Here is a 22,060-nt window from a genome sequence, read left to right on the forward strand (position 1 = left end):
AAGGGAAATCTAGGAGAGTCACTTCGCTCCAGAGTGCATGGAGTGTACTCAAAATCACAATACTAGAAGCCCAGTTAGACTGTATACCCCAAAGGAGGAAAGATACCACTAAGTCCAGGAGGATGCCAGCATGGCTAACGGGTACCATCAAAGAAGCCATAAAAGAGAAGAAGACTTCCTTCCAAAATTGGAAGGCCTGATCAAATGAAAAGAACAGAAAGGAACACAAACTCTGGCAAAAGAAATGCAAGGTGACAATAAGGGAGGCAAAAAGAGAGTTTGAGGAACAATTAGCCAAAAGTATCAAGGGGAATAACAAAAACTTCTTTAAGTACATCAGAAGCAGGAAACCTGCCAGGGAGGCGGTTGGGCCATTAGACAATGACTGAGTGAAAGGGATTATTAAGGAGGATATTTAGGTTGCAGGGAAGCTAAATGCATCTGTCTTCACGGCAGAGGATACTGAAGAGGGCAACCAAGATGATCAGGGGCCTAGAGCACCTTTCTTATGAGGCAAGACTACAACACCTGGGGCTTTTTAACTTAGAAAAAAGACGACTGCGGGGAGACCTGATAGAGATCTATAAAATCATGCATGGTTTGGAGAATGTGGAGAGAGATAAATTCTTTTCCCTCTCACACAACACTAGAACCAGGGGTCACTCCATTAAATTGATTGCCAGGAAGTCTAGGACCAACAAACGGAAGTACTTTTTCACACAACGCATGATCCACTTGTGGAAATCTCTGCCACAGGACGTAGTGACAGCCATCAACCTGGATGGCTTTAAGAGGGGTTTGGATAACTTCATGGAGGAGAGGTCTATCAATGGCTACTAGTTGGAGGGCTGTGGGCCACCTCCAGTCTCAAAAGGCAGGATGGCTCTGAGAACCAGTTGCAGGGGAATAATGGCAGGAGAGAGGGTACGCCCTCAACTCAATAAAATAAATAAACAAACTCCTGCCTGTGGCTTCCAGCAGCATCTGGTGGGCCACTGTGAGAAACAGGATGCTGGACTAGATGGGCCTTGGGCTTGATCCAGCAGGGCTGTTCTTATGTACCAGCAACAGCCACTGGAGAAATGCTATTCTGGGGAAAGTTAAGGCCAGTTGCTATCTCCCTGTTAAATAAAGAGAATCACCACTTTTAAAAGTTGCCTCTTTGCTCAGTTAGCAGGGTCTGATGTAACTGAGTTACATCATTTAGACTGGAGGGTGGGGAGTTTTTCTGGCATTGCAATGAATCTCTCTGTGCCTTAGGAAGCAACAAGACATAATCACTGCTTTCTGAGCCTCAGTGCAAGTAGGACAAGTTCCCACTGCCCAATCCAGGGAAATTGGCTTTCTGCCGCTATGTTGACCCTCAGAGTACCTTGAAAGCTCAATGTGAGATCACAGGCAAGACCATCCCGGCATCAGTGATGAGCAGAAAATTTGGCTGGCTATCAAGTTTGGGCAAGATCTATGGACTTCTAGGCTAAGAGTTATTCAGTTAAGAAAAGCATAAGGAATAATTCCATCTTAATATAGGCAGTTACTTTGTTTGCAAAAATAGCTCAATTCTCTCTCCCTAATTGCAGAGTTAATTATCCTGTGGGACTTTCTAACATGACCTGATTCTTTAAAATTTCCATAAAGAAGAAAGCAGAGCAAACTAGTAAATGATTCTAGCTTTTTAATGAATATTATTTTAGAAATTCAAATATGCATTTTACTTTAAAGACATATCTATGCAATAAACTTAAAAGTGGTTTAATATTCCCTCTTCCCAATGAATGATGGGAACTGTAGGTTTATGAAGGGGCTATAAACACAAGGTCAGGACAAATACAATAATACAAACTGTGACATATTATTTATCAACATATTATATTTTCATTAACATGTCCATCATGTGCACATGCAACACTAAGTGGGTAATAGGTCATATAATGCCCCTGTCAGTTGTGTATATAAGCATTACCACAAGAGCAATAAAAGCACACATTATATGTGTGTATAAGAGTATAAGTATAAGAGTTTTATCAGGTCAGGTATGATCCAGGTGACTTTGGAAAAGCACTTTCAGGAATGTGGAAATAATAAGGAATTAAAATTCTTGTGTCGCACAGCCCTCAGGTACATATTTTGGGGCGTCACAGTTTGCTTCAGAAAGAAGGGGAAAGAAGGGGAAATTGACCAAAATCACCAGAGAACATACTTCAGGTTCACCGCACATGTGCTTCTTTAGTCTGGATGTAAGCTAGTAATTTTTTTTTAACCTTTGAAGAGTAAGTTGGTATATGAAGTTTGTTTCTAATATATGTATACAGTGGAATAAGAAAGTGCACTTTGTAGATAATAATGCTGTATTTGCATTTTAGAGACTGGCATTGACAAGTCTGTATTATATGTCTGAAGCCTGGACCAAATGATACAATTTGTAGTGCCACTGAAGGAGATATGATGGTATAAAAATGTGTCTGGCAAGAACTAAATTTCCACCTATAAGCATTCTCTGATAATTCTCATGCTCATAAGAGATAAATGATGTGTATACACTCCTTAAAAGCTGTAGTAATCATATACATCTGGCTTTTAAAACTACGTATATGTATATATATTATTGTATTTGTCCCAACTTTGTTTTTATAGCTCAGTTTATAGCCAAACCAGCCGATGTTTGGTTTGGTGATGGGTATCAGAGATCTCTAGCAAACCATGTTCAGCACCCTCACAACAGTACTGTTCCCAGGTTTCTTCGGGGAAAGCAATGACGGTTAAACTGACAAAGCTAATAAATGTCCGTTTTGCCTTTGCAATACCACAAAAATATAACAGTCTTTTATTTTGCATATTAATTGGATCATCTCTTTATAAGAATTAAGTCATCAACATTTTTGGCCCATTCAATGCTAAATAATTAACACATTCCATATATACACATAATATTATATGCATAGTATATACTAAATAATTAACACATTCCACATATACATAGCATTGCTGCCTAAAACTTACCCAGGCAATCCTCCAGCCTCCATTACATTAGCAAGAGTCACATCATTTGACCAAACATCATATTGCCATTTGCGAAGACCCAGGACACCACAAAGCACCCTTCCTGTGTGCAGGCCAACCCTCATATTGAGATCTACTTCAGTGGCTTCAGCTACAGATCTGGAATATAAAGTATCATAATGTTGCTTAACAGGATACTTGCATCATGTTTCTAGTCCTTTCTTCCTAAAACTAAAAGCTTCGATGTGTATACTAAGGCCAAATTTTGTATTCCAAAAAAGATACCAGCAGTTACTTGAATCAGTTTTTAAAAAACAAACAAACTAAAAAGCAGAGTCTCCATCAGAATTCAGAATCCAGCACAGAACATAGGCTTAGCCACATGAGTGAAATAGCACAGACAGAGGAAAACACTGAAGAGTGCTCTGTTAGGTGACTAAAATTCCTGATGCATTTCTGTTCCTGAAGCTAATGCCCCTGTAAGCACCCTGAATAGGTCTGTTACTAGTCAAATGGGCTGGCAGGGCATACAAGGGACTCTGCCTGAACTCTAACTTAGTCTATACTTTGACAAACCTGGTCAGAGAAATTCAGTGACTGCACGACTCCTTGTCCCCAAGGCTCAGGAGTTTTCCTAATTTGTGTCCTGTGGGTTAGCTCAGGGACTGCATAGATTCAATAATGATGAACCATTCATTTTTGTATTCCCCTCAACTCTTGTCACTTTCAGCAGTAACAAGATGGCCCTGCCTTCCTAATCTAGGCTATCGTAAGGGAGGCTTGATGACACACAGCTCATCATCGCGATGGGCCCTTAGCTAGACATGTTTTAAAAGGCCTTCTACACAATAGGCCAGAAAATGGTCTAGAGACACATGATGCAGTTCTGCTGCTGAAGCTACTGGCCCTGTGTACTGCCTAAGCCACAACAATCAGTCTTTGGAGCTTTTTCCATAACACTGTCGGAGCTGTGATTAGTGTCCAGCACTTGGACAAAAAGCAGAGAAACACTTTAGATTATTGTGCAATTTACTTAGCTGTATGATGTCAGGTTCTCACTCATTGAACATGAACATGCTGCACAGAAATCAAAGCTCAATCAATCTGGCACAGCTCTAAATACGACATATTTCAGCTTACTTGATACACTGATCTTTCATCTTATATATTCGTAATGGGTCAAAACATAACTGGTTGACATTATGTCAATGCCTATCCCCCCTAACGGGGATAGGAGGGTACTGCAGCACTGCTGCTGTGGACAAGGAAGCAGCAGTGCCACTGGAGAGGATGCTGGTTGCGCTACCAGTATTATTGTAGGGAGAAGAAACTGTAAAGTTGGTAGCGCAACTAGCATCCTCCCCAGAGGTGCTACTGCTTCTGTGCCCACAACAGTGGCGCTGCAGTACCCCCCTACCTCACCCCAATCCCCATTATGGCTGTGAATCATGTCAGCCATCGTTACACACTGTAGGCACAACCCTCACTTTCAATTTGCAATGGATGGGACTCCCTGACCCAAATATCCATTCTCCCTCCCCGTGACATGAACACAACATTAAATACAGTTATGGGTATACTACTTGTTTGGGATCTATCTTTCACAGTTAGACATTTAACTTTTCTGTAAGGACACTTTGCGTTCTTGAAGAATATGCAGCTGATCCAACTCCTTATATTCTATTTCATTTGTGAAGCAAGAAATACATGAAGAGGGTGCAGGGGGAGAAAAAAAGCTTTTACATTTCATCTTAGTTCAGAACCACACTGGAATCTCTTGAAATGCCTTCTCTTTAAGCAGGTTCCTTCTCATTTCAGTTTCAAGCTTAATGGCTACCATGCAGCCAGATAACATCCTAGTGGCATTTGCTCAGCATGGCACTAGATGGCTCTCGTTGTCTCCATTCAGATTGTGCTGAAGTACTGTACACCTCTTTTCAAGACAATGTACAGTGCTCATGCAATCAACCCATTGACAGGTAGTCAAACTATATCACTTGCTTGTTTATCTTCTGCCAGACACTCATTTACTCACATTTTCTTCTGCCATAAATCTCCCTGTTTGCTAATGCATATTTACCGTAGGCAGCGATGACAACTGACAGCAAACCAAGTGCTGGTATCAAAGGAAAACTGCTGAAACCATCTTATTATGTTTAATTTTAACCTGTCATGCAACTGAGCAAACATGCCTCAACAATGCAACACTGCAAAGGATTGTTTTCAAGTAAATATTTAAATGGACATCTCTTTTGAATTGCCTTAATTTCTAAGGACTCAGATTCAGATCAATTCTCTCTCCCTCTCTCTGCTTGAATGAACAAATTGCTTACAGGTTAAATTCATCACATTCAATGGCTTCTACAGAGTTCTTCTCAGTACATTTAGCCAATAGGTACTGAGACTGTAAACCCAAGTTGACCAGACACAGGCAACAACTTTAGGTGAAGTAGATAAACTAGGATATTTTAGGGAAATGTACTATTTGGGTTTATATGAAAAAATTTAGGTCCTCTGAGAAACAACAGCTGGAGAAGGAAAAGAGAAATAAATTTCTTCCCCATGCTTTCTGGAAAGCAGAGTGGGGAAAAAATTCTACAGCTTTCAAGAAACAGTTTAATATTAAGAAATGCAATCATCTAATGCTTCTTGCCTTCCTGAGGGCAAATCAATTTAGTGAATCAGTCTAGGTCTAGGAAACAGCAAAAAGAAGCATTATCTTGTAACAGAATATTAAAAAATTGTGTTATTTCCAAAGAGGTTTTTTAAAAAATGGAACACATTTGGCTACAGTTTTTCTTAACAGTAAACTGCTCCTTAGCATCTGTGGAGGTCTTTCTTCTTTGCTATATTCCCTGGTACTGCCCTTCATTTTTTCTTCTCACTCACTCTGGGCACTGAACTTACAGTAGTGAGCATGAAGGAGGATGAACCATCTCTTACAGCAGAAAAGCAATGGGTGCTTCTTTCCTCTCCATAGGCATGCATACAGGGAGGTGCAGCCATCAAGTCTGAAACAGCACACAAGTCTGTCTGTTTTGGGCCTAGGCTTTATTCTTTACTGAGCAAAATCACTCAGGAAATTGCATGACCAGGGGAGAGATAGTGAGATCCACAAGCAAAAAAGCATCAGGGACTGTGTTAGAGGCAACAGATGAGACTGGGGAAAGGATAGAAGCAGGGGACAGAACAAAGGGGAAAGAGCTCTTTGCAAGCCTTCTCAAAGCATGGTGCACAAACCTGCATACACAGCCATATGCACATCCCTACTAGGGATGTGCAAACCATTCTGGTGTTCTGGCATTCCAGTCTGGGGGTTCGGGGTCGAACTGAACCACCACCGCCCAGTTCCTTCAGACCAGAACCAGACCACCGGGTCTGGTCTGGTCAGTCCGTGAATTTTTTGTTTTTAACATAAAATAAAACAATAGGTACCTTTAGCCCCTTTGGGGGGGGCTTGCTGAGGACACGCGGGGGGGTCCACGTGGGTTCCCTCTCCCACCGCTGGCCATCCTGATCACCGCTACGGCCTGCTGCGGCCGGATGAATAACCATTTTCGGCCCTTTTGGGCCTCCATATGAGCACGGCGGCCGCTATTTTGGTGGCTGCCGCGCATGCGCCAATGCCCTCTGCGAGGCAAGAACCAAAAATGTTTATTTACCTGGCTGCGGTGGGCTGCAGCGGTGATCAGGACGGCTGGCAGGGGGAGAAGGAACCCGCACGGACCCCCCCCCAGCAATCCCCCCAAAGGGGTTAAAGGTACCTGTTTTATTTTATGTTAAAAAAAATTCACGGACCAGTCCGGGATCGGACCGGGGGGAAGGTTTCGACGGGGGCTGGACCGAACCGGGCCAGTTGGTTCCATGCACACCCCTAATCCCTACCACATCCACTTCTGTGTCACTTAGCTGTCAACTGCATACTTTGTTCATGGTAGGCAACTTGACAGTACAGTAGCTTCGTTATGGGACAAAGAGTAAGAAGCTTTCCCTTCTCCCTCACTTGAGGCTCACACATTGCTACAGAAATGCAGAATGTACCATTTGTGACTCACTAACTGAACACAGCTCACCGGTCATGCATCACTGCCTGCCAAGTGCTTCCACTCCATTTTTGTAGTCCCAGACAGGTAACAAAATGAAGTGGCTTATTGAGCCCTGAGGGCTGCCATTCATGGCTAGTGAACTGCCATTAGTCGGGGGGGGGGGGCGTCTATCATGTGGGCCTATGATAATGATTTCTTCAGTTCTCTCCCCCTTGGCTTCATTCACAAGCTTGTCTCAGAAAGGTGAATAAATTGATTGGAAAAGCTTTGCCTAAAACATGCTGTGTAAATAAAGGAAAATCTCATGGCACAGAGTGAGAGGAAATGTTTAAATGAACACAGTGCCAGCAGACCCTTGATAACATGGCCATTGCACATCAAGGAATTATACTGTTTCCTATGAAGCATGTTAAAAACTTACGTGATGGTGTCAATCATATCCAATCCCATTTCAACACAGCAGTGGGCATGATCTGTTTTGGGTTGGGTCAGTCCTGATACACAGTAGTAACAGTCCCCTAGGATTTTTATTCTTCGGCAATGGTTTTCCTTTAATTAAGAATAAAAAGAAAGATGCAGAAAAATGTTTTACTGCTGCCAGTATATTTTTCAACACTTCAGTGTAACATGTGATCCAATACCTTTTTCACAGTTATATTCAAATCCAATTCTTTAATGAAGCCTTTGGCTTTGGTTCTCACCTTCTACTACTGAAACAGCTCAATCTAGTACACATAGGAGTACATAGGACTGCAGCAGAAGTCGAAGGACAGATAACGGCATTTGTGCGTATTAAGACTGCTATCTTTGGTTCCCTCTCCCCCCTCCATTGTTTATCTTCTGTAAATATTTACACTGGAAACCAGGGGCATAGGGAGACTCCCAGTGGCATGGGGTCAAAGTTGTTTTGGGGGCTCCCCGCATGCCCCAGTGCCAAAACCAAACCCCCTACTTTCCAGCCCTGCCAATGTGCTTCCCCCTCTATTTACCTGTGGTGGCAGCAGGTGGGCTTCTTGGTGTGCTGGCTTCTCCTGCCCGACACCACCACCACCCAACAAACAGGGGGGGGGGATGTCGGCAAGCAGCACAGGGGTGCATGGGAGTGAGGCGGCAGGACCCTTGTGGGCCACTCAGCCTCTGGGCCCAGGGACATTTGCACTCCCTCGTCCAATGGACACTATGCCCATGCTGGAAACTCCTTCAGGTATGACGGCAGCATGCATATGCATCTCTTGGCTGCTGCCAATTTGGTGAGTTCAGGGTGGGGTGGAGAATCATTCCACCATCCCTGCTATTTTCCTGCAAGGCCAGAGAGTTTCTATCAGTTGTACTATCAGTAGAGACCTTCCCCTCTCTGCATGTAGGTCCCTCAGATACCTGCACATGAACTTCCCACTTTACAAATATGGGAAGTTATAATGTCATGAATGCAATCTCACTGTACAAAGAAAGTAGTACAATCTGAGGCTGAACGGCATTTCCAGTAAAGGTTTCCACAAAGTCTTGTCCATATTAATTTTTTCATTGTATCGTATGGCAGCCACTGATTATGCTGATTTCCAGATGCCAATGCCATCCATAGAGAGTAGTCACATACAGACTGGTGGTACATGTGGATCACCGTGCAGGGTGCACCCTGACATTTAGCATGTTAGACCCACTTTCTGAGGCAGATGGGCAGTGGTGCACATACAGGACCCTTGTGGGCCCCTCAACCAGTCTCATGCAGTCATCAGGCTGCATGAGACTGCCTTCACAAATGACACTGGCAACCACAGCTTAATGCAACATGTTACCATTTCAGGGAAGGTGGAATAGTTGTGAGAACCGGCTTTGACTCTCACCTTATTAATATGCATCTGATCTGAGCTTTGAAAACAACAGGATACATTATAATGGAACTGGAAATGGTAGCAGTTTGAAAAGGTACTAATTTCCCTTCTGCAAATTAAAGTTCTTCAAAAACCAATGTAGACAGATATTATATGAAATGGACATTTGCATTGCAGGTAGCCTCCTAGATGCTTTGGGCAGAGCCTCCCACATCCCTCACATCTTTCTTGCCATGTGTCTTGCCCTTTCTCTTCCTTATCTGCTCTCCAGACTTACATGGATGCATTTGTACTTTCTGCAAGATCAAGTTCATAACCCTTCTTCATCTAAATAAGAATTGTGTGAACTCATAAGCTAGGGAAGTTACCCCCATGCTGCCCAGAATTTCCAACAATCAGTTGATCCAGCATAAGACCAATTGCCACCTACTCAGTGATTCCAGATTTTTTTAAAAAAATGAGAAGAGCTCACCAGAGTTCTGTATTGCAATATGAGGGTCAAATACAGTGAATTCTCTGATTTGTGGGATTTAAACTACTGGATTTATATTCTTTTAATGGAGTTGTTTTGCAAGGACTTCCATGTGACTATAAAATACTGGAAAGCTTCTTGGTGACCCTTTAAGAAGAAAGAGGGATAAACAATGCCTCAGGACAAGTTAGACTCTTGTCCTGGCTTTGCCCTTTGTTAGCTCAAATCCCAGCATTGTGAAGTCAGCTGAGAGGTCAGCACAGTCCCCAAGTAACAAATGAAGTCATTCAACACATCTGTGTAGCTTCAGTGATTTTCTCCTGGATTAGAGTACAATTCTCACAGTTACAGGAGCACACAAGAGGAAAGTGAAGAGAGACTATGCTGGAAATTGGGAAGACAATTGAAGAACCACAATAAATTGAAAGGAGCATGATTAAACAGTTCCCTGAAGAAGTAATACTCATAATCTGCGAATTAAGCAATTAAGTGAGAATGTCAAATAAAAGAACCAGGTATGTGGCTGTTTAATGACAAAAGTCACAGGATGGATTAAAATAATCAGAACTAGAGATCTCTCAGAAATCTGGCAAGTTTGATTTCCAAAGTAAATACTGTAATTCCACTGGTGTGGACTATGATCTACTTTCTGTCCAATTTACTTTCCACCAGAAAGAAACATAACCGGGACTTGATATACAAACACTTGTGCAAGCTAGATAGATACACAGCTTACTGAATGCATAGGACTGTTACTGCATTCTGACATGTATCCAGCATATGTCTGCAGTTCCTAAGAGCAATCATGCCCAAGATATTCAGAGGACTTTTTTGTATATCTGAAACCATGGGGTGGAAAAGCAGAAAACTTGCCAGAAAGGAGGCACCTGGTTGGAAGCATGCCTCTTTAAAACACATCCCCACAAAGGTCTAGTTTGGCCTAAAGCAGGTCTGCTCAACTTCAACCCTCCTGCAGACGTTGGCCTACATCTCCCATAATCCCTGGCTATCCCTACATTTCCCATAATCCCTGGCTGTGGCTGGGGATTATGGGAGCTGTAGTCCAAAAATAGCTGGGGGACGTAAATTGAGCAGGCCTTGCCTAAAGGAACAGACTGAACATTTCCCTACTCAGGTGTTCATATTCAGGTTGTATTAGCTAAGGTTTTCTGCATTTGTTTGCTTGTTATGCACAATGTCATTTACTGTCATGAAGCTGGAGAACAGGATTCCCCCTTTGACAAATGTAAATTAGCAGGCTGACTATAAAGAAGAGAGCTGGGCATACACTCCCCTTGGAAAAAGAGAATTTGGTGCAATGTTTATGAATTCAATGCAATCGGCTGACAAACAACTTACTATGTATGTATTTTTTATTTTATGTATTAAGTACATTTATATACCACCCCATATAAAAAGGTCCCTGGGTGGTTCACAGTATATAAAACCATTAAAACATTAACATAATTAAAGCAATTTAAAATACAAAAAAACCACTAAAAACCAAAGCTTTAAAACTATAAACCAAAAGCCTGACTAAACAGGTATGTTTTTAGGTCCTTCTTAAAAACATTTAGAGAAGGGGAAATTAATTTCATTAAGAAGTGTGTTCCAGAGTCCTGGGGCAACTCTAGAAAAGGCCCAGTTTTGAGACACTTCCAACCGAGTCGGTGGCAACCGCACCTCCCCAGATGATCTTAACAGGCAGTGGGGTTGATGAAGAAGAAGGCACTCTCTTCAATATCTCGAACCCTAGCTATCTAGGGGTTTATAGGTAATAACCAGCACTTTGTATTTCACCAGGAAACTCATTGGCAGCCAGTTAGTTCTTTTAAAATGGGTGTAATATGATCTCTTTGACCAACCTGGCTGCTGCATTCTGTACTAACTGCAGTTTCCGAACTGCATACAAAGGCAGCCCAACAGAGAGTGCATTGCAGTAGTCAAGCCTGGATGTTACCAGCATATGCACCACTGTTTTAAGGTCATTTATCTCCAGAAATTGACGTAGTTGGTGAATCAGCCGAAGCTGATAGAAAGCCCCTCTGGCCACTGCCTCAATCTGATAAATCAGGGAGAGGTTTGCGTCCAGAAGTACTCCCAGACTATGCACCTGCTCTTTCGGGGGTGGGGTGGGGGTGGTAACCCCATCCAGAACAGTCTCGACCTCACACAATGAGTACTTCTGTCTTGCTTGGATTCAGCTTGTTCGCCCTCATCCAGCCCATTACCACCTCCAGATAGGCATTTAGGAAAGTTAGGCCATTTCCTGATGAAGTTGAAATAGATATGGGTATCATCAGCATACTGATAACACCCTGCACCAGATCCCCTGATGATCTCTCCTAGCGGTTTCATGTAGATGTTAAAAAGCATTGGCAACAGTATGGAGCCTTGTGCGACTGCATACCAGAGCATGCTTGTTTTGAAGAGCAACAGTCTCCAAGCAACACCATCAGGAACCTTTCTGAGAGGTAGGAGTGGAACCAACGCAAAGCCATGCCTCCCATTCCCAACCCCTTAAGTTGCACCAGAAGGATACCATGGTAGATGGTATAGAAAGCCACCGAGAGATCCAAAAGTATCAATAGAGTCACACTCTCCCTGTCAGTTCCTAATTCTACTAAAAGACCTCTATAATTATTATACACAAAACCATATACGTAAGATTTTGTGGAAAATCACATTAATAGCACTTGATGACATTTGCCACTCCTCCCAAGGACAGGAGTATCATGAAAAAGATATTAAAATGGTGCTCATCCTAAATCCACCAAAGACAATACACAATTAAGCTTTGATTTCAGTTTATCTCATTCTACATCACTAAATAAATTTGGAAATCTTCACTTTCCATAGTCAGCTATTTTCCTCATCTGTATCTATATATAGAAGTTGATTTCCCAGCAATTTGTTTGATAGTATTCTTATTCCTCATTCTCTGTGCTGCTGATTATGAGCTCTGACTAATGACAAAATCTCCATGTGAAAAATTCCCTTAATTGTTATACAAATTAACAGTTTGTTTTCTGAATTATTCTTACTTATAATCCACAGAAAACATATGAATAAACAAAATTCAGCCAAACAATAGGCACTTTAAATTCACGTCAGGCTTGATAAGATCAAATTCTTTAGAGAAAGTAAGGGTTGATTATTTTATTGTATTTCCAAAGGTATAATAAAAGGAAACATTGATTTCAACTCATTTTCTATAAATTCCCTAAGCCAAAAAGGTACACTGTAGGATGGAACTTGCAGTAAGATTACCAAAATAAATTGCAGAGATTTCTTATTGATAACAAGTGAACAGAAGAATACAAAGGAATATTTAAGGCTCCTGAGTAAGGTTGGATTTAAATTTTGATTTAAATACATACATTTTGAGCCAAGCGGCTCAGTTATTAAACTAGTTAATTTTCTGCCATATCCATTTCTGAAAGCACAAAAAGGATTACAATATTTCAAATACAAAATTACCTACAAAAATGTAACAATGTAAAACTTTCAAAATAAATCTTGCAATATTGGGGCCTGTTTAGCTTGCTCACGCCAAAGTTAGCCCCAGCTCACGCCAAAGTTAGCCCCAGCTAACAACAAAAAACAGTATGCTTTCAACTGCCCCCGTTTACTAGGTTTGCCTACCTGCCTGGATAGTCTGGGAGCCTTAGGAAATGGGCACTGAATTGCATGACAACAATCCAGGAGCCAGAGGAGATAGAAAACTGCTGTTCTGAGTACCATCACAGCTGGCTTTATGGGTGTGCATTTGCTTCAACAGGGTGCTGAGGTGCTTCTTCTAACCCACACACCCTAAAGTTGTGCTGTTGCCTGCTGCTCATGCTGGTTGGCTGGCTATTATTTGCTTGGTCTCTTGTGCCACACTTGTCCTGTTCATTCCTGCTGTGTCATCAGCCTACTAACCCATTGCACTCTGTTCCTGGCACTGCTTTTTGACAGGCTCCCAGAAGCCTCTCTGCTTATACTTGAGACCACAGGGTTGTGGATTCTCACTCTTAACATGCTCAGGAGCCTCATGGGATTGTAAGCCCTCTGTTTGTTGGCACATGGGGATTAGTCACTTAGTAGGCAGTGGGACAGTTACTGTTAGATTTAGCAGTTGCCAAAGCCAAATTGAAAGGGAACTAGCCTCACACCTTCCTTATGCTGGGATACCTAAGTAGACTCTAGAGTTAATTTGCAAAAGTTAACTCTCTGCTCAAGGTCTCTCTGTACAATTGACCCTCCTTTGGTTTACCTCCCCCCTCCATAGATGCCTCAAACAAGCTAAAACCAATTATCTCAGCAGGTATGTCAGATAAGGCTCTCCAATGCAAATTCCCTCCCTATCAAAAGAAAGCTAAAGCCGACCATAGAAACTCAGAGATGTGCCCATTAAAGCACTGACCTGAAGAGATACCATGTTCGCACATCCATCCACTCTATTTGCATTAAGGGTGCATTTGACCCATTCAAGCATTGTGTTGTAATGCAGCACAGCAAACACAAACAATGGGATCTTTTGTGATTCCCTAGAACTACCCTATTCAAGAAAGAAGAGTAACTGGAATGTTCCCCCAGGACACAATTTTGGCTTTAACTGCCCCTGGTTCTTTGAGCCAGTGTGCTCCTCTTGGTCTCCAGTGTGCCTCACTTGGTTTCCATACTTTGGAGTCACCAGTTATTTGGATGCTGCAGCTGACACCTACCATACCACCTGACTGTGTTTTGCTCTGCGGGCCACTCTTGCTTCCAGTCCCCAGATTGGCTTTCTTGCCGGATTCTATCTGCACAACCCTCCTCACTACTACCTGGAGTTGGCTTCATGAGAACAGACAGCATTTGGATCTATCCCTGCCATCTAACCCCCTTGATGCCCTGCTGCTTGCTGCCTCCTGGTCCATCCCCGAGGAAAGAAGTCCTTTGGTTGCACCCAAGCTATGAAGATCCACCTGCCAATAAAGGAAGGAATGAGGTTTTATGATAATTGCTGCACCCTAGTCTGGGCTCCCTCTATCCCTGTTTCTTCTCTCTTAAATCCAAGAGCCTGTTCCTCTGAGACTCCTTTCTCTGGTCAGCCTGGAATGGAAGTAACTCTAATTAGGATACTAAGCTAAATTTCCTCTTAGCAGTTATGTGGTTAGTCTTGTAATGTATTTTTAGTAGTAATACTACTTTCTTACTCCATTGTACCCCTTACCCTCAGATTAAAACTTCTTTGTTTTTGAACTTCAGCAATCTTTCTCTCAGTCCATTTTTCTGCCACCAAAGCTTTGCACAAAAATTATTCTGACATGGAATTGCTCCACTCTGAGCTAATTTCCCCACACAAAGTCCGAATGTAGTTTTGAGGTGTTCACCAACAACCCCAGGGCAGTTCCATTAACAACTCTCTCTCTCCTGTCTGCTGTCATACCAAGGTGTGAATGGGGCTGGGAGGGAAATGGTTGGATGGTAGGCAGAGCAAATTTAATAAATAAAAGCTATCACCAATTGTCAGAAGGAAAGGTCATCTTTAACATTTTCTTTTTCATACCCTATTATAGGCTGCATTCTCACAATGATGAGAAGCATAGTTGAAGCATTAATTTCAGTCACTAAGCCCTGTGTGCTCCTGTGGAGCATGACATGCCAACACAGGATTTGCAGGCAAACCCAGTCAAATCATGATGGTTAAACAGCATTTCAACAGGATCAATAACCAGGATGATCTGATCTGATGCTGATTAATCACAGTGGTTTGACTGCGATTACTCAGCAATTTGAGGTTTTCACATTATGCTTCACAGAAGCACGGGTATGTGTGTGGCAGCAGTCACAGCTAACTCTTTAATCGCACTCCCTGTCATAATGAGAATGCTCCGCAGAGCTGGAATCACCTCAGCTGTATTTAATCTCAAGAGTTTCCAGCTGTTTGAGATAGATAATTGACAGTAATGTTTCAACACTGACATGTGTTTGCTCAAGTTTGTAAGATCTTTGTTTTTGCTTGTTTTACCTACACATTAAAAAAGGTCTTAAAATCTTGTCTGAAATAAGGGAGAATGTGTATATCATTGCCAGTGTATCATCTTAATCACCTCAAAAAACAAGTACAAGGAAACCTCGTTATCTGCGGATTCATTATCTGTGGATTCGCGTATCCACAGTCGAGAAAAAGACTCCTGACCTCGGCATATGCGGGGAAAGAAAAAAGAAAACACTGACCATGTATCCGCGGGTTGAGGGTGGCCATAAATGTCCACGGAGGTAGTTTCCTCCCACCATTTTGTTTCTCAGAGCATTGAAATGGTTCAGTTTAAAAACAGAAACAAAAAACCTGGTGGTTTTGGAGTAATTTGGGGGCATTCCAGGGCACAGAGTGACTTGGGGGGGAGTAGCAACGCATGGTGAGAAGCTTCCCCCATGTTTCCCCCCATAATATGGCCAATTTTCAGCAATTCTAGGCTATTTTTCATCTGATTGAGAATCTAACCCCCACAATCCCATAGTCCCGAATGTCTCGATATTCACAGTCTCAATATCCACAGCTGCAGCCAGGAATGGAACCCCCGTGAATTTCAAGCTCTTACTCTACACCTTTAACTCACAACTCCATTGATAAAGATTGGAGCCCACTGATGAATCATTCTACCAATTAAGGCTTATCCTTTATAATAAAACCCTAAAGTACCTGCGTCCGTGTCTCTTGAAGGTGTTCTGCGCATGCGTGGTGCACGCGTAAAGGCATCCGTGTATGCAGGGGGCGCCTGATTGGTCCTGGCGGCACACCCAGGAGAACCAGCAGGCCAGGCTGTGGGCGGCCATGGTGGCCGCGGAGCCGAGGCGGCGGGCCTGGCCGGGCAAGGTGAGGAGGCGGCGGGGGAAGCCGGGAGAGGTGGCGGGTGGTGGGCCCGGCCGGAGCCGCGAGCAACTCTTCTAGCGCAACTCTTCTAGTGCTCTTCTAACACAACTCTTCAAGCGCCCATTAATGTAACAGGCCTAATGTCTACTAGTAGCCCTATAAAAGGCCTGTTTTAACTGATTGCTTGCTCTTTAATATTTTTTGGTTAAAATGCTGAAGTGCTGGAATGGCAATTTGAATAGGAAGAAAGTTCAGTTTAGAAGTAGTCATGGGAACTTAAGGTTAAAATCTTGCTGTTAAAAATATTATTCTTTCTTTACTACAGAAGTCTTAGTGGCCAAATGTCCACTTTACAAACTCTAGGCTACGCTTTTCATTGGAATCCCCTTCCTGAAATTTACTGTCTGCAGAAGTAATTTGAAGAATTTAGACTAGCTGCCTTTCATGCCATTTCCTCATGCATATAGAAAGCTTCAGGCTGAACTTCCTGCAAAACCCCACTGAGTTCAATTTAGCTGGGTAATAGAAGCATGATTGTTGCAATGATACTGAGTGAAAAATTCTAGAACAGAAAGTCATTTTTACAAAAATAAGAAGTGTAATAGAAAAGGAAACAAATTCAATTCCAGTATAGAATGTTCCACCAGAAATGGCCAGGAATCTAGCACCACAGGTGTGGTGGCAGAAAACTATCTAGCCAAGCATATGAAAATAAGTCTGAGCAGTTGAAGAAGTCAAATCCCTTACAAAAGCTGTAACATGATAAGACAGCATTTATTTCAGAAAACAGAAAAGGGGGCGGGTGGGGGAGAAACGAAAAACTAACCTATATCTTGCAGTACTTTGCCACACAAACATAAAGGCACACCTGCTACCCAAAATGTTCTGGAGCTTACAGATTGTTGTTATGAATATGTATATACTGTTTTCAAACAAAAAGTTCTGAAAGTGGTATGTAATCATAATATACATACATTCATGCAACAGAGTAACAAAACAGAGCTTTTGAACAGTAATACTGTATAATTAGTGGATAATCACTGGCTGACATCCTGAGAAAATTACTCAATAGAATTCCTACTGAAATTAAGTAGTCCTTTAGAGTAACTCCTTAGTAGCACTACTGAGTAACTCAGTCTAGATGACAGACAGTGCTTGCAACAGCAAACGATTATGCACAAAAGCTATGGAGGTTTTTGAGCAGAGGTTATCTGAGCAACAAGACACTCCCCACTCCTTCAAATGTTACAGACATAAATCATTAAACAGATTGCTTGCCTTGCAAGATTTTGATATCTTTCTCCCTATGTGGACATTGTGTAATCTCAGGAAACTCTTTGTATTCCTTGTGCTACTATGATTGCCAAGGACTTCCATTTTCATTGTGCTTGTTATATAAATAAACATTATTTCTGTTTTCCAAAGGCCTTGCTTCTGAGTCCGTTGCTCCTGGGAGGTATCTTAAAGCTGACATTTGCCTGTGTCCGGGCTGCCACATTTTGACTGAGTAAACCTTGCAATGCTTCCTCCCTCTGGGTTGTTGGAGAGGTTCTCTGGGACAGCTTTTGTGCTGCCTGTCCTAGCCACTAGGAAAATATGGTGAGACATTTCCCTAGGAGTTTAAAATAGATCTGTGCAAGTGGTCAGTGCAAGCTGCAGATCCCGGCGGTTTACACACGCGTGCTGGACTCCTTTAGCCCGGTTTTGCACACGCATGTGAATATTTATTTTTATTTTATTTTATTTTATTTTATTTTACATTTATATCCCACTCTTCCTCCAAGGAGCCCAGAGCAGTGTACTACATACTTGAGTTTCTCCTGCTCACAACAACCCTGTGAAGTAGGTTAGGCTGAGAGAGAAGTGACTGGGCCAGAGTCACCCAGCTAGTATCATGGCGGAATGGGGATTTGAACTCGGGTCTCCCTGGTGCTAGTCCAGCACTCTAACCACTACACCACGCTGGCTCTCTAAGGCTAAGAATAGCCTTAGAGAGTGCCTGCCTGCTGGGTTTATCTGTCTCTCTATATTCTTTTTTTTTGCCTTTTAATTTTCTTTTTCTATTTTTTTTCTCATTGTACCAGCCCCAGTGGCTTTAGCTGAGTGCTGCTTGGATTTTTATTTTATTTGGATTTCTTGCTTGAATCCAGCCCCCAGTGGCTTTAATAACTGGGGTACTGTGGTTTTTAAATTTTATTTTGCAGCTCCAAGCTGCACCTTTGCTGCTGCTGTGCACCTTATTTTATTTATTTATTTTTGCATTTATATACCGCCTTTCGTTAAAAAGATAACCCCAAGGCGGTTTACAAAAGTTAAAAACATACAATAAAAAGACAATAAAAACATCATGTTAAAAATATAAAAACATAAAAACAGGCATAAAAACAATACAACAAATAAAAACACAAAGAAGCTGCAGTAGAAAACGATCATGTAAAAGCCTGGGTAAAAAGCCAAGTCTTTAAAAGCTTTCTAAAAGCCGTGATGGAGTCCGAGGAACGAATGGCCACTGGGAGAGCATTCCAGAGTCTGGGGGCAGCAACAGAGAAGGCCCTGTCCCGAGTGCACGACAGCCGGGCCTCCCTCATTGTCGGCACCCGGAGCAGGGCCCCCTCAGATGTCCTTGTCAAGCGGGCAGCAACCCGTGGGAGCAGGCGGTCCCTCAGATACCCCGGGCCCAAACCATTTAGGGCTTTAAAGGTCAAAACCAGCACCTTGAATTGGACCCGGAAACGAACCGGCAGCCAGTGCAGCTCTTTCAAAATGGGGGTGATATGTTCCCAACGGGCAGCTCCGGATAAAACCCTCGCTGCCGCGTTTTGCACTAGCTGCAGTTTCCGGATATTCTTCAAGGGCAGCCCCACGTAGAGCGCATTACAGTAATCCAGCTGCGACGTGACTAAGGCGTGGGTAACCGTGGCCAGATCTGCCTTCTCGAGAAAGGGACGCAGCTGGCGCACCAGCCGAAGCTGTGCAAAGGCACCCCTAGCCACCGCCTCCACCTGAGCTTCCAAAAGCAGAGCCGGGTCCAGTAGTACCCCCAAGCTGCGTACTTGCTCCTTCAAGGGGAGTGCAACCCCATCCAGAACCGGTAAAATCTCCTCATCCCGATTGGCTCTCCTACTGACCAACAGTACCTCCGTCTTATCCGGATTCAATTTCAGTTTGTTAGCCCACATCCAACCCATCACGGCCTCCAGCCCCCGATTCAGGACATCCACCGCCTCCCTAGGATCAGATGACAAGGAGAGATAGAGCTGAGTGTCATCCGCATATTGCTGACAACTCAGTCCAAATCTCCGGATGACCTCTCCCAGCGGCTTCATGTAGATGTTAAACAGCATGGGGGACAAGACCGATCCCTGCGGGACCCCACAGGCCAACGGCCACGGGGCCGAGCAGTAGTCCCCCAGCACCACCTTCTGAACCCTCCCCTCAAGAAAGGACCGAAACCACTGCAACGCAGTACCTCCGATTCCCATACTCGAGAGGCGGCCCAGAAGGATACCATGGTCGATGGTATCGAACGCCGCCGAGAGGTCCAGCAGAACCAACAGGGACGCACTCCCCCTGTCTAGTTCCCGGCGTAGGTCATCCACTAGGGCGACCAAGGCAGTCTCAGTCCCATACCCGGGGCGGAAGCCAGATTGAAAAGGGTCCAGATAATCCGTATCATCCAAGACCCTCTGCAGCTGGGACGCCACCACACGCTCCATCACCTTGCCCAGAAAGGGGAGGTTGGACACAGGTCTATAGTTGTCCAGGCTGGAGGGATCAAGGGAGGGCTTTTTTAATAGAGGTCTTACCACCGCCTCCTTAAGGCACGATGGCATCCTGCCCTCCCTTAATGAAGCATTAACGATCACCTCCAGCCATCTACCTGTCCCCTCCCTGGCAGCTTTTATTAGCCATGAAGGGCAAGGGTCAAGAGCGCACGAAGTCGCCCGCACACTGCCCAGGATCTTGTCCACATCCTCAGGCCGCAGCAACCGAAAAGAATCCAACACAACGGGACCAGATGGTACCAAAGGCACGTCTGCCGGAACTGCCAAAACTCTGGAGTCCAGGTCAGCACGGATGCAAGCGACTTTATCTGCAAAGCGACAGGCAAACCGATCACAAAGAGCTGTAGATGGCTCCTCCCCCATTGTCTGGGGGGATGTGTGGAGCAAGGTTTTCACCACACGAAACAGCTCTGTTTGCCTGCACTGAGCAGACGCAATGGAGGCGGAGAAAAAGCATTTCTTCGCCGCCCCCACCGCCACGGCATAGTCCCTAAAATGGGCTCTAGCCCGTGTTCGGTCGGATTCGTGACGACTCTTCCTCCAGCGTCGCTCCAGCCGTCGCCCGAGTTGCTTCATCGCCCTAAGCTCCGAGGAAAACCAAGGAGCCGAACGGGCTCCACCAAGCCGGAGAGGGCGCTTGGGGGCAACCGTGTCAACAGCCCGGGCCATCTCTCCATTCCAGAGATCAACCAAGGCCTCGACAGGGTCACCAGCTCTGGACACTGGAAACTCCCCGAGGGCCATCTGAAATCCAAGCGGATCCATAAGCCTCCGGGGGCGGACCATCTTAATCGGCCCACCACCCCTGCAGAGGGTAGACGGAGCAGTCAAACTAAACCCCACCAGGTGATGATCTGTCCATGACAAGGGAGTGGTCTCAAATTCCCCCACCTCCAGATCATTTATTTCCCGGTCGGCAAAAACCAGATCCAGAGTGTGTCCCGCCACGTGGGTAGGGCCCGATACCAATTGAGATAGGCCCATGGTTGCCATGGAGGCCATGAAATCCTGAGCTGCACCCACTAGGGGGGCCTCAGCGTGGACATTGAAATCCCCCAAAACAATAAGCCTGGGGGAACCCAAAGCCACCTCCGAGACCACCCCCGCCAGCTCAGGTAGGGAGACTGAAGTGCAGCGGGGTGGTCGGTACACCAGCAGAATCCCCAGCCTATCTCGGAGGCCCACCCTCAAGGACAAACACTCAAAATTCTGAGATTGCCTGACCGGGCACCTGGAAACGGGAAGAGTCTCACGAAAGATGACTGCAACGCCTCCTCCCCGACCCTCGAGGCGGGGCTGCTGCACGATCTGGAAACCTGGAGGACAAAGCTGAGAGAGACCAACCCCGCCCAGCGGATCCAACCAGGTCTCCGTCACGCATACCAGGTCAGCACGCTCATCCACAATCAGATCGTGGATAAGAGATGTTTTTGTGTTAACTGACCTGGCATTCAGCAGCAGCACCCTAATCCTCGAAGGAGTGTTCCCAGAGCTCCCTAGGGTCAGAGGGTTGGGAGAAGGGCTGGAAAAAGGAACAGGCCTCAATTGCCTGGACCGATTTCCCCTGTAACGGCCTGCCGAACTCCCACCGCCATACCTCCCTCTGCCCGCTACCCGTGATATTGCCGCCCCCACTCCAGACCCACTTTTTCGCTCCCCCAGGCACATCTCCCCAGAATAAACCACCACGGCTTCTTGGCTTAATAAAAAACCAAGACCAGACTTGCGTGATCTCCAGCTAGCTTCTTGATTGTGGGAAGACAGTTCTTCAGGGCAGAAGGAAAAGATCTTCAGGGCCCCAGGCAGCTCACCCCACGGCTGAGAGCCACAAGGACGAGAGCCCTTGTGCTCTCGCCAAGAGGCTCACGCCCCTGGCCCAGCCTGAGCTTTAAAGCCACAGAGTCAGCCCCACAGATGGAACACACCTGAAGAAAGGTAGGGCAGAAGCAGAAACACAGTCACTGCCAGCCCAAGATCTTCCCTCTTCCCTTCTTCAGGCCCTGGCCCAGCCTGAGCTTTAAAGCCACAGAGTCAGCCCCACAGATGGAACACACCTGAAGAAAGGTAGGGCAGAAGCAGAA

At 44.5% G+C, this 22,060-nt stretch overlaps 1 protein-coding gene across 2 annotated transcripts in view; it reads right to left on the minus strand.

The window, feature by feature from the left end:
• ADCY1 (adenylate cyclase 1) overlaps positions 1-22,060 on the minus strand; it is a 285,419-nt gene that overhangs the window by 78,490 nt on the left and 184,869 nt on the right. For both annotated transcript variants that reach the window (XR_008309536.1, XM_053259719.1), the window contains exons 5-6: positions 7,468-7,595; positions 3,001-3,159 (exon numbers count right to left, since the gene is read on the minus strand). Coding sequence is in view for 1 of the 2 variants with exons in the window: in XM_053259719.1 (XP_053115694.1) it covers positions 3,001-3,159; positions 7,468-7,595 (287 nt within the window). In the remaining variant the exon portion in view is untranslated. The remainder of the gene's footprint in view (positions 1-3,000; positions 3,160-7,467; positions 7,596-22,060) is intronic.

Source organism: Hemicordylus capensis, chromosome 6 (genome assembly GCF_027244095.1).
Source record: "Hemicordylus capensis ecotype Gifberg chromosome 6, rHemCap1.1.pri, whole genome shotgun sequence".
Taxonomy (NCBI): Eukaryota; Metazoa; Chordata; class Lepidosauria; order Squamata; family Cordylidae; genus Hemicordylus; species Hemicordylus capensis.